The following is a 12,027-nucleotide window of genomic DNA, read 5'->3' as shown; positions in this document are numbered from 1 at the left end:
GTTGCGGGCACATCCCCAGTAGGGGATGTGCAGGAGGCAGCTGATGGATGTTTCAAACTCTATATTCTTCTCCCTTCCTCTCTGTAAAAAATCAATAAGATATATTTTTTAAAAAAAGAACTGGAAGTACTCAGTTGTCTTTATTTATATTTACCTAGAAAATCCAATGAAGTGACAAGTTACTAGATCTCCTAAGATTATTCAATAAAGTTCGCAGAAATAAGAGCAACATAAAAAATAAACCCAGAGTTCCTCCAAATCAGCAAAAATCAATTACAAAATATAACAAGATACCATTCTAAGATCACATAAAATTTTCATGGGGGGAAAAAGTAAAATTCTATAAAAGGACACCAAATATATATAACATGTTCATGGAAAGATTACCTCGAATATTTCAACCTATCCCCAAGTTACTCAATAAATTCAAAGCAATTCCAACAAAAATTATTTTAAGTTTTAGACAACTTTAAAATTAAAAAAACAACAACAAAGAAACACTTTACTAGGTAGTAAGACAGCCTACAAAGCCAGAGTAATAAAATTTTTTAAAAAGATGATGACATCAGTTTGACATGCTTGGTTTACAGCAATATGGTACCCATGATACCCTGAACAAATCTAAAAACCACCTTTTAAAAGCAATCTTTAGAAAACAACAGCCCTGGACGGTTTGCTCAGTGGATAGAGCATCGGCCTATGGTTCGATCCCTGGTCCTGTGCGGGAGGCAACCAATCATGTGTCTCTCTCACATCGATGTCTCTCTTTCTCTCTGTCTCTCCCACTCTGTTCCAGTCTCTCTAAAAATCAACGAAAAAATAGCCTCAGGTGAGGACTAACAAAAGAACAACAACAAAAAACCCACAACAAACAAAATTAAAAAACAACAAAAGTATAGACAAAAAAATAAATGTAAAAAAAGGAAATAAAAGCAATCTTTGACCTAAGAATGTAGAAATCCTCAAGGAACGAGATTAAATAAAGGCTTGAAATCCAGTGAGATAACCAAGTGCTCCATCTGCTTTCACCCGTGTGGCAGGTGTCAAACCTGGTAACCGTGCAATTCTGTTTTTGAAGGTAGTGCGGGATACATGAAACAAACGTTAGATTCAGGTGTTGTCTAATCAGATACCCTCCAATATAAATCTGGAACCCCAAATGCCTATAGCTATAAGCACAATGATAAACCAAAAATAAACCTGTACCAAAGAAAGGGACAGTCAGATAGAAAACATCACCTCTGTAAATTCATTACCACAAGCCTGCCTTTCCAGTACAATTCACATTACTCATGTAAACAACAAAAAAGCATGCTGAGAATTAAAAGTAGTCCTTGTGGCAGTGGCATCTCAGAGTCTACATGGAAGCAAGTATTTCCCTTTTTGAAGGAATATGCCTTGTACCCATACCTCAAAAACTTTCCACACGTGACGTTTCCAAAAACTCATAGTTTAAATAACACACACAAAATCCAAAAGTAAACAAGGTACCTCAATTAGCAAGTGTCAGAAAAAATTACAGAAAAATCAGCAAAAAGAATGACAAAGTACTTAACGTGTTTAAGAGAATTAAGGCAAGTTCTGAAATGAATAAGGAGCAAGAGATTTATAAGTAAACAAGTGGACTTAATTGTTTTTATTATTATTTTTAACCTTATATGAGGATATGCTTGAAGAAAGAAAGGAAGAGAGAGAAACATCAATCGCTGCCTCCATCTGCCCTCGAGCGAAGAGCAAACCCACACCCCAGGTATGTGCCCTGACCAGGAACCAAACTGGCAACCTGTCTGTGCACAGGACAACGCTGTGCACCAACTGAGCCACTCAGGCAGGGCCCCAGTGGACTTTAAAAAGAATCAAAGTGAAATTATCAAAATAAAAAACATAAGCATTCCAATTGAAATATCAATGGGAAAAAAGACAAAGAACGCATATATAATTCAGCAGAGTGATAAAGAGATGGAACTTAGTGAAAAAACCTAGCATATATATCTAAGTAGGACCCCATAATGACAATGGAGAGAATGGAGAAGAGACAGTATCTGAAAGAGATATTTTGAAAATGTTCTAGAGCTAAAGAAAGTTAACAACCCTAGAATTTAAGATGACCAATTAATCCCAAGCAAGATAGAGTATTATAAATCTAGACACCCTGAAATAACACAGCACCACCAATAAATGGAACACACAATTTTAAAAATTCCTTTTATAAATAGTGACATAAAGCACTTATATTTGTTCTTTAAGATGCACAAGACCTTTATGGAGAAAATGTAAGTAACTGAAAGACACCAAAAAATGACCTAAAAATTAGATACTGCCCTGCACATTAGTTGGAGCGTTGGCCCGCAGACTCGGGTCTCGGGTTCGATTCCCAGTCAAGGGCATGTACCTCAGTTACAGGTTCCCCAGCCCTGTAGGGGTGTGAGCAGGAGGCAACCAATTGATGTGTCTCCCTCACATGGATATTTCGCTCTCTCTCACCCCCCTCCCTCCCACTCTCTCTCAAAATCAATGGAAAAAATATCCTTGGGTGAGGATAAACAGAAAAAAAAAAACACACAACTAGATACCATATTAATGGATAGTTAATCTCAATAGTGAGATGTATCTTCTTCCTGATTTAGATTTAATGCAACTTTAATAGGGGGAAAACTGGGAAAAGTCAGAATAGGCCTTTCACAAATGCCTTGAATGTCCAGTAAACATCAGAATATGTTTGACTTCATGAGAAATCAAGAAAATGAAAATTAAAAGCCACAAAGACATAGCCTTGGCCGGTGTGGTTCAGTTGTTTGGGTGTCATCCCCTGCACTGAAAGGTTGCCAGTCCAATTCCGGGCCATGGCATATGCCCAGGTTGTGGCCTGGATCCCAGGAGGTATGCAGGAAGCAGCCTATCAATGTTCACTGTCACATGAATGTTTCTCTCCCTCTCCCTCTCCCTTCCCCTCTCTCTCTCAAAAAGATCAATAAAAAAATCTTCAACAAAAAGGTAACAAAGACACAGCATTTCAAACTGTAAGATCAGCAAAGATGAAATCTAACAGTATCAAGCGTTGGTGAGGACACAGACCAACCTTTTAAGCTGCTATTACTACATTATAGTGTTTCTCAACCCCCAAAGAGCCGTTTTAGAAAAATTTTTCTCAATTTTTACCCCCTCTATTTTAATACCACAGTTATAAAACATATATTTTAATGTATTATGTCCCTTTGGAAGACCAGTCATCATTTTAATATCTAAGTATTTTTCAATCCCCCTTCCCAAGAATCAATTTTCACCACCTTATAAGGGCATGAAAATTAGGAAAACAATTTGGTATTAGATATCCCATTAATAGACAATTCCCCAAAGCTGGCACAGTCAAATAAGATGCAAATGAAAAAGGCAGGTAGAAGGAAAACAAGGATTTCAGAAATCATTAGCATATGATTAAAAATAATGGGAATTTTCACAAATATTTTTAGTAAAATAAAATGCTTTCCTAAGTGCTTTAAGTCAGAGAAAGATTTACTATGTGCTTCTCCTGGAAGAACCTACACTAATAAAAGAGAAATATGCAAATTGACCTTCCCTCCAGGACACCCACAAAGCCAACCAGGAGTGAGTATGCAAATTAACCAGACAAAGCCAATGGATTAATTTGCATATGTAGGCACTGAACTGTGGGGGACAGGGCAGCTACTTGTGTGCATGCCAGCGCCAAGCGGCCTGCGTCCCAGGGACAGGCGTCATCGGGAGCCAGGCCGCTCTGAGCCTATAGGCCCATGTGTAGGCCTGGAGTCTTGGAACGCCCCTGGCCGCTCCAGGCGCCCAGCAGCCAGGGCGGGGCAGGAACATCTCCGGGACCCAGGCACTCTGAGCTGGCACACGCGCAAGCGGCCGGGGGTGGGGCGGGAACGTCCCCCTCAGAGAGCGAGCAGACAGCATGGCCCTGCTTGCCCCTGGCCATGGCAGCGAGGGGCAAGCAGTCTCCCGCAGGGCCCCCACAGAGAGCAGACAGCAGGGCGCTGCTTGACCCTGGCCCCGGCGGCAAAGAGCAAGCAGGCCCCCACAGAGAGCAGACACCAGGGCCTGCAGTGGCGTCAAGCAGGCAGGTCCGCAGAGAGCAGAGAACCACGGGGAGCAGGCTTAAGCCATTAGTAGGACATCCCCTGAGGGCTCCCAGATTGGAGAGGGTGCAGGTCAGGCTGAGGGGACCCCCCCACCCCCGGCATGAATTTCGTGCACCGGGCCCCCAGTTATGTCATAAAATCACTGCAATAGGTGGGACCTTCACATTCCTTAAAACAAGCCATCAAACTTACCTCTACATTTTCATCTCCCATTTCTTGAGGGACGTCAGTGTCTGGTTCAATCACACCCTCATTGTCGATTTCTGCCAAAGAAAAAAATGACACGAGACTATTAAAAACTAATGAACTATAGTTACTACAACTAATTAACTGAATATCTTACTTTATATTAATTTTATTTAAACTAATACATTAGAAAATATTTCTCCATTAAACACAACTTTAGCGTTTTGGTAAGACTACATTTAATTTCAACTGTTAAATTATGTTAAGGCATTTATCAGTGTATTGTAGTGAAAATATTGGCAAGTGCATAGTTTCTAGTATTACACATGATACACCACTGATTTAGTCTGTTTCAACAAACTGATTCAGTTCAAGTATTTTGCTCTACACACCAATGTACTGTAATGTTTAAAAAAAATTTTTTTTTTTGCTCTAGCCAGTTTGGCTCAGTGGATAAGAGTGTCAGCCTGTGGACTGAAGGTCCCGGGTTCAATTCTGGGCAAGGGCACATGCCTGGGTTGCGGGCTCCATCCCCAGTAGGGGGCGTGCAGGAAGTAGCTGATCAATGATTCTCTCTCATCATTGATGCTTCTATCTCTCTCCCTTCCTGAAGTCAAAATAGTTTTTTAAAAATATTGTATGCAGATAGCACAAGTTACAGAGATACTTTGATGTAAATCATGATGAAAAGCTTAATATTAATGTAATTTTATTTTAAAAAGTTTTGATAAATTTTCATTTTAAAATAAAGGCATAATACTGATGCAGTCAAGCCCCAAAGCTAGCACACTATAATCAAAATAGTGAAGAAAGACTGGAAAGAGGTATGTATATGGTAAATTTCATAATGGGCAACCATAATTTGCTACAGCAAATCTAGCAAAATAATGGATGGGGATATATATATATATATATATATATATATATATATATATATGGAAACTTTTGCCCTGGCTCACTTGACTCAGTGGTTAGAGCGACAGCCCTTGGACTGAAGGGTCTCGGGTTCGATTCCGCATCAAGGGCAAGTACATCGGTTGCAGGTTTGATGCCCAGGTCTGGTCGGGGCACATATGGAAGACAACCAACCCATACGTCTCTCATGTCATATTTCTCTCTCTCTCCCCCCCCCCCCCCCGCCCCACTCTCCCTAAAAATCAATGGAAAAAATATCCTGGGTGAGGATTAACCAAAAAAAAACAACCAACCAAAACAAAACCCACCAAAAAAAACAGAGAGAGAATAATTTTTTTGGTTCTCAGTGCCATTACTGGAAAACTTTTACATATGTTTGGAACAACTTGGGTAACCTGACCCAACTTTTCAACTACACATTTCATAAAGTCTCAATACAAATCTAGTACTTTAACTAAAAATGTAACATCTGCATTGAGATATGCTACAAATGTTAAAATACATTCTGGATTTTGAAAACTTAGTATGAAAAAGATCTCGTTAATTATCTTTCCAGCCCTGGCCGGTTTGGCTCAGTGGACAGAGCGTTAGTTAGCCTGTGGACTGAAGGGTCCCAGGTTCGATTCCGGTCAAGGGCATGTGCCTTGGTTGCGGGCCTATCCCCAGTGGGGGGTGTGCAGGAGGCAGCTGATGGATGTTTCTTTTTTTTTTTTTTTAAATATATTTTATTGATTTTTTTACAGAGAGGAAGGGAGAGAGATAGAGAGTTAGAAACATCGATGAGAGAGAAACATCGATCAGCTGCCTCCTGCACACTCCCCACTGGGGATGTGCCCGAAACCAAGGTACATGCCCTTGACCGGAATCGAACCTGGGACCCTTGAGTCCGCAGGCCAACGCTCTATCCACTGAGCCAAACCGGTTTTGGCTGATGGATGTTTCTAACTCTCTATTCCTCTCCCTTCCTCTCTGTAAAAAATCAATAAAAAAAAAAAGTATCTTTCCATATTGACTACATATTAAAAAGTTAATATTTATAAGTTTAAATATATTATTTCAGTTAATTTCACCTACTTTTTAAAATGTGGTTGCTAGAAAATTTTAAGTTTCATATGTAGCTCACATCATATTTCTAATACACAGCGCCGATTTAGTGCTATTAGAAAAAACACAGGATCTTATCATGAGGGTTATCAAGTACAAACTACCATCTCACCTAGGTCACTTTCCTCACTTGATGGTTCATCTGTCTTTATGTCTTCCTCCACCTTCTTTCTATCTGTTTTTTCCTCCTAGCAAAGGGAAGGCACACAATACTGTCAGTATGTAATAACACACCCAATATATCTATACTAATTTATACAGTTTTATGTATAAACTATTCACATGCATTAGATTTCATGCATACTGCCTTTCTTGTTTTGTTCTGGTAAATGAGTTTTGGTTTTCTGTTTTCATTTCTTTTAAAGTTTTATGTAGGTCCAGCCCCTCATCCAAACCTTTTAGATAATCTGTTTTAGGATTTAAAATATTTTGGATTTTAGAAAGCGAATACAGATGCATATACAATTGTAACACCTTCAAAAGACACTGAAGCCCACAACTCTCCATAATCAAACACATTACTTCTGCAAAATAAAGTTTGAGCACTCATAATAAGTGGGATTAAAACTATTAATAGCCTTGCCCTTTTCAGGTGGCTCAGTCAGTTGGAGCATTGTCCTACACACCAAAAGGTTGTGGGTTCGATTCCCAGTTAGGGCACACACACCTACATTGTGGGTCTGATCCCAGGTGGAGGTGCGTATGGGAGGCAACCTTTTCTCTCTCATATCTATGTTTTTGTCTCTCCCTCTCTCTAAAAATCAATAGGAAAACATATCTTGGAGTGTGCCCTGGCAGGTGGGGCTCAGTTGGTTGAGCGTAGTACCGTGGACTGGGGTGGTAGGGGGCATGCAGGAGGGGGCTGATTGATGTTTCCCTCTTCTCCCTCTCCTTTCTGCTCTCTCTAAAATCAACAAAAACGTATTTTAAAAATAATAATAAAATAAAATGTTAAGTAGCCCCATGTTTATTCAGAGGTTTTATGGTCAAACAAACCAACTAAAAAATTTTATATTTTCAAGGGTTTTTTAGTTTTGGAATTCCCAATAAGGAACCATGGAACTGTAATACACAAATGATGAAAATTCAAAGAATTTAAAGAGTGCATCTGAATTTCCTTCCCATCCTGTAAGTAGCCAGTGTGGTTTGAATATCCATTCGTTGAGTCTCTACCATGTACAAGGTGCCAGATGCTGTACCATATACTGAGAAACGTATCAGTCACAATTTCTAAGTCAGAATGTTTTCATTACCAAAATTTTCTTTAGCAGAGGAGAGGTATAGGGTTAGTATACTTCTGTTTTAATACATGTTGATCACATGGCAAAATAATCCTACCTAGGGCTCAGAAACTATCAAACTCTGACAAATGACTTCTCTAAGAAAATAATTACTTTTGGAGCTTTGGCTTTACTTCTTTCATTTCACTTGTTCAAAGATATAACTTCTACTTTCATATAAAAATAGATAAACCTAGTTTAGGATTCTAAATAAAACAGTAACACCATGAATCATACTCAAAAATATCTCTCATGTGGTAGCACAGAATAAATTGGGAATTACTGATTTTGACTATTTGTTCATTTACTTGGCAAAATTAATAAAGTATTCACAATGCATAAAACACTGTGCTAAATGCTAACTATACAATGTTGAAGACTAAAAATGCACTTAATCACTGAGCTTGCCACTTACAGGTCATGTATAGAGAGTATTTATTCTAAAACACAGTGAACATTCAACCCCAAATTCTCAGTTTTAAATCAGTTTTCAGGGATTTGATGTCCAAATAGAAATTTTACAAATATCTTATTTCCAAGTGATCTTGGGGAAATCAACAGTGGTAATTTGAGAGCAGCAGTTAAAAAAATATCCCTAAGAGCCCTAGCCAGTTTGGCCCAGTGGAATAGAGTGTTGGCCCACAGACTGAAGGGTCCTAGGTTTGATTCTGTTCATGGGCACGTACTTCGGTTGCAGGCTCAATCCTCAGGCCCAGTTAGGACTTATAAGGAGAAAATCTATAATCTGAGGAGGCAAACAATCGATGTATCTCTCTCACATCAATGTTTCTCTCTCTCTCCCCCCCTCCCTTCTACTCTAAAAAAATCAATGGAAAAATATCCTCAGGTGAGGATTAAAAAAAAGAAGTTCCTAAGAAACCTTATAGTAGTTTACTACTGAACATACAAATAAAACTCATAACTTACCTTATTTTCTTCTGATTTAGTTTTATGAGTAGCAGGTGGTATTTTACCTCCCATGCTTGAGGAAGATGAGAAAAAAAAATATTTGTTTAGAAAAAGTAAAATTCACTAAGCCAAGCAACATTTTTTATGCTAGAAAAAAAAAACGTTAGACATTCAGATGATTACTCTTTTCAAACTTTAAAGCAGGGGTAGGCAACTGTTTTTTCTGCCCAGGGCCATTTGGATATTTATTACATCATTTAAGGGCCATCCAAAATTATCAACTTAAAAATTAACCTGCTATTGGTAAAACATTTAATTAACTCACCTCTAATGCCTTGGCAGGGCCAGACTATAAAACGTTCCCCACCCCTTGCTTTAAAGAGTAAAAACTCAGATTAATCTGACTGATTCAGCATTATGATTTTTTTAGCTTAAAATTTTTTTAGCATACCGGCTAATGAAAATTAAGCCTAATGAACAATCACACAGCTTCTCTGTGTCCATTCCAGGAAAAAAGAAAAACATACAATGACAAAATCATTTTAACAAGTTGTTAGTTTAGAATTCAGAAGATATATTAAAGTCCAGTTAAGAGTGCAATTAAATTTAAAAAGGCCATTTAGGAAATAATTATGAAGTCATTGTATAATTCAAAACGTTTGTTTCCTTTGATTGGGACCTATTAAAGATTCTTCTTGCTTACATTCACATGCCCCTCAGATTATAGATTTTCTCCTTATCTCCTCTAAACTTTACCCATCAGTACTTCCTCTTGGAATTGGCAAGCCCTTTTCTCCCAAAATGTTCCAAGGCAACACCATGAATTACAAACAGCAGGTCTTCATGTAACATTGTTATAAAGTTGGTGAGATGCTGTAAAAACTTAACTCTTGTTTATATCAATTAGCCTATAGTAAAATTGATTTCATTACATGTCCTCTTACTTAAAGTTGAAGAATCTATTGCCCAACCAGTGTGGCTCAGTGACTGAGCATTAACCTATGAACCAAGAGGTCACTGTTCAATTCCCGGTCATCTGACCCAGTTGCGGGCTCATTCCCAGTGTGGGGCATGCAGTAGGCAGCCAATCAATGATTCTCTCTCATCAATGATGTTTCTCTCCCTTTCTCTCTGAAATCAATAAAAATTATTTAGAAAGAAAAAAAAACTATCAATGTTAGGTGAGGACTAACTGTACAAATAACTTTAAAACAAATGAAAATAAGATTACAAAAAATTAGTGCTATATGCTCCATTTGGGGCAGGCTATGAAGCATATCAGCTATATGCAACAGTGCAATAATTAAAATATTCAGTGGATTAAGGGCACTCCACAATAGTAAAAGCTGGAGGTCACAAAGACTTAACTAAAATTTGCTTTAAAAAAAACTATTAACTTTTGTGTAAAACAAAGAGATACAATAACTTGGAAAATAGAAAGGAACCTACTCTAAAACACCCGTAAGTGTTTCTTCTTCTTTTTTTTTTTTTAAACATTTTTATTGATTTCAGAGAGGAAGGGAGTGGGAGAGAGAGCGAGAGAGAAACATCAATGAGAGCGAATTGTTGATCGGCTGCCTCCTGCACACTCCACACTGAGGATCAAGCCCGTAACTCAAGCACGTGCCCTGACCAGGAATCAAACCCTGATCTCCTGGTTCATAGGTCAATGCCCCACTACCGAGCCACGCCGGCTGGGCAGGGTTATTCTTTTTTTTAAAATTGACTTTTACAGAGAAGGGAGAGGGAGATAGAAACATCAATCGGCTGCGGCTGCCTCCTGTACACCCACTACTGGGGATAAATTATGTTAAAGCTTCAGCAAGTGACAGATCTGTCAGATGTATTAAGTGCCTTGACTAGTGTGGCTCAGTTAGTTGGGCGTGGCCCCGTGCACCAAAGAACTACCAGTTCAATTGCCGGCGAGGGCACATGCCCAGGTTGCAGGCCTGATCCCCAGCAGGAGATGGCCAATGGATGTTTCCCTCTTACATCAATATTTTTCTCTCTCCCCCTCCTTCTCCTTTCCTCTCTCTAAAAAAAATCAATCAAAAAAAATTTTTTTTAAAAAGATGGCCCTAGCGTTTCACTCAGTGGCTAGAGCATTGGCCTGTGGACTGAAGGAAATTCTACAAAATAACTGGCCTGGCAGCCATAATTCTTTTAATTCGATAACATTCAATCTACTTTGTGCTATAGTTACTTAAGCACATGTTAAAAAAACAAACACTGGGTGCTATAGTCTAAATTAATTGAGCCCGGCTGGCTATGAACTGGGAGGTCAACATTCAACCACAGAGCCACTGTCTCTTCTCCCTTCCTCTATGAAATCAATAACTATATATAAAATAAAATAAATTCATTGAGGTTAGAAGGCTTTCTGCTCATGTCATTTAAAATTTTTACTCAAGCCTTGGCCAGGTCGTTCAGTTGGCTAGGTAGGTCAGTTGGTCAGTTGGGGGTTTGATTCCCAGTCAGAGCACATACAAGAATCAACCAATGAATGAATAAGTGGAACAATACATCGATATTTCTCTTTCTCTCTCTCAAATCAATAAAACTTACTAAAAAAGCACACACAAGATACAAAGTAGACCAAGCTGTTAAATGGGAGAAAATAAAGTCAGACACTGCTTCTCCCTCTAGAAAAACAAAAATATGCCAAAACATATTTGTTAAAGAGAATATAGTCTTCCTGAGCCCCCATTGTCTATTGTGCCAAATACTTTTTCTTCATATCTTGTCAAATTTAAAAGCTTATTAGCCGTAACCGGTTTGGCTCAGTGGATAGAGCGTCGGCCTGCGGACTGAAAGGTCCCAGGTTCGATTCCGGTCAAGGGCATGTACCTTGGTTGCGGGCACATCTCCAGTGGGGGGGGTGCAGGAGGCAGCTGATCAATGTTTCTCTCTGATCAATGTTTCTGACTCTCTATCCCTCTCCCTTCCTCTCTGTAAAAAAATCAATAAAATATATTTTTTAAAAAATAAAAGCTTGTTAAATTAACGAATCCTCAACATCAACTAAAATGTTAAGCTATAAACAATGGTAGACATGACAAGTAAGCAAATATCCTTTGCTGTCTGAGCTTGGGCATCTATGACTAATCTAGTATGGAAAGAACTCTGAAATGGTTTCAACCTGAGGAACCCTCATAGTAGGATTAGGCCTGGGAATATTCCTAGACTACAAGTCTCCACATTCAGACAGATCTCCTATAATCTTGGAATGCTTTAAGACTTATATGAAGGGAGACAAGAGAGGAACTAATACATCTCAAGCAAAGGCCTCACCTCAGAGAATACAAAAGTTTTCATTTAGATTGAAACACAGATAGCAAACATCTATATTAATATTTCAATCTAAGTTCAGAATAAGGTTCCTAACACATGCCAAGATGCTTCATCCCATACTTGTGTCATCCCACAATTTAGAATGACACAAAGAAAATATAAAAACTGGAATTACCTATGGGAAACATTAAAACACATGGTTAACTTTTAAAAATAATGCCTGA

General features: G+C 38.6%; 1 protein-coding gene across 1 annotated transcript in view; it reads right to left on the bottom strand.

The window, feature by feature from the left end:
• The window catches only part of ST13 (ST13, Hsp70 interacting protein), a 30,466-nt gene that overhangs the window by 15,976 nt on the left and 2,463 nt on the right, over positions 1-12,027 (bottom strand). Inside the window, exons 2-4 of the mRNA XM_006098539.3 lie at positions 8,531-8,585; positions 6,436-6,511; positions 4,311-4,381 (exon numbers count right to left, since the gene is read on the bottom strand). Of these exons, the coding sequence (XP_006098601.1) occupies positions 4,311-4,381; positions 6,436-6,511; positions 8,531-8,585 (202 nt within the window). The remainder of the gene's footprint in view (positions 1-4,310; positions 4,382-6,435; positions 6,512-8,530; positions 8,586-12,027) is intronic.

Source organism: Myotis lucifugus, unplaced genomic scaffold (genome assembly GCF_000147115.1).
Source record: "Myotis lucifugus unplaced genomic scaffold, Myoluc2.0 scaffold_239, whole genome shotgun sequence".
NCBI lineage: Eukaryota > Metazoa > Chordata > Mammalia > Chiroptera > Vespertilionidae > Myotis > Myotis lucifugus.
Note: the sequence above shows the minus strand (reverse complement) of the source record. Positions and strands in the feature narration are given on the sequence as shown.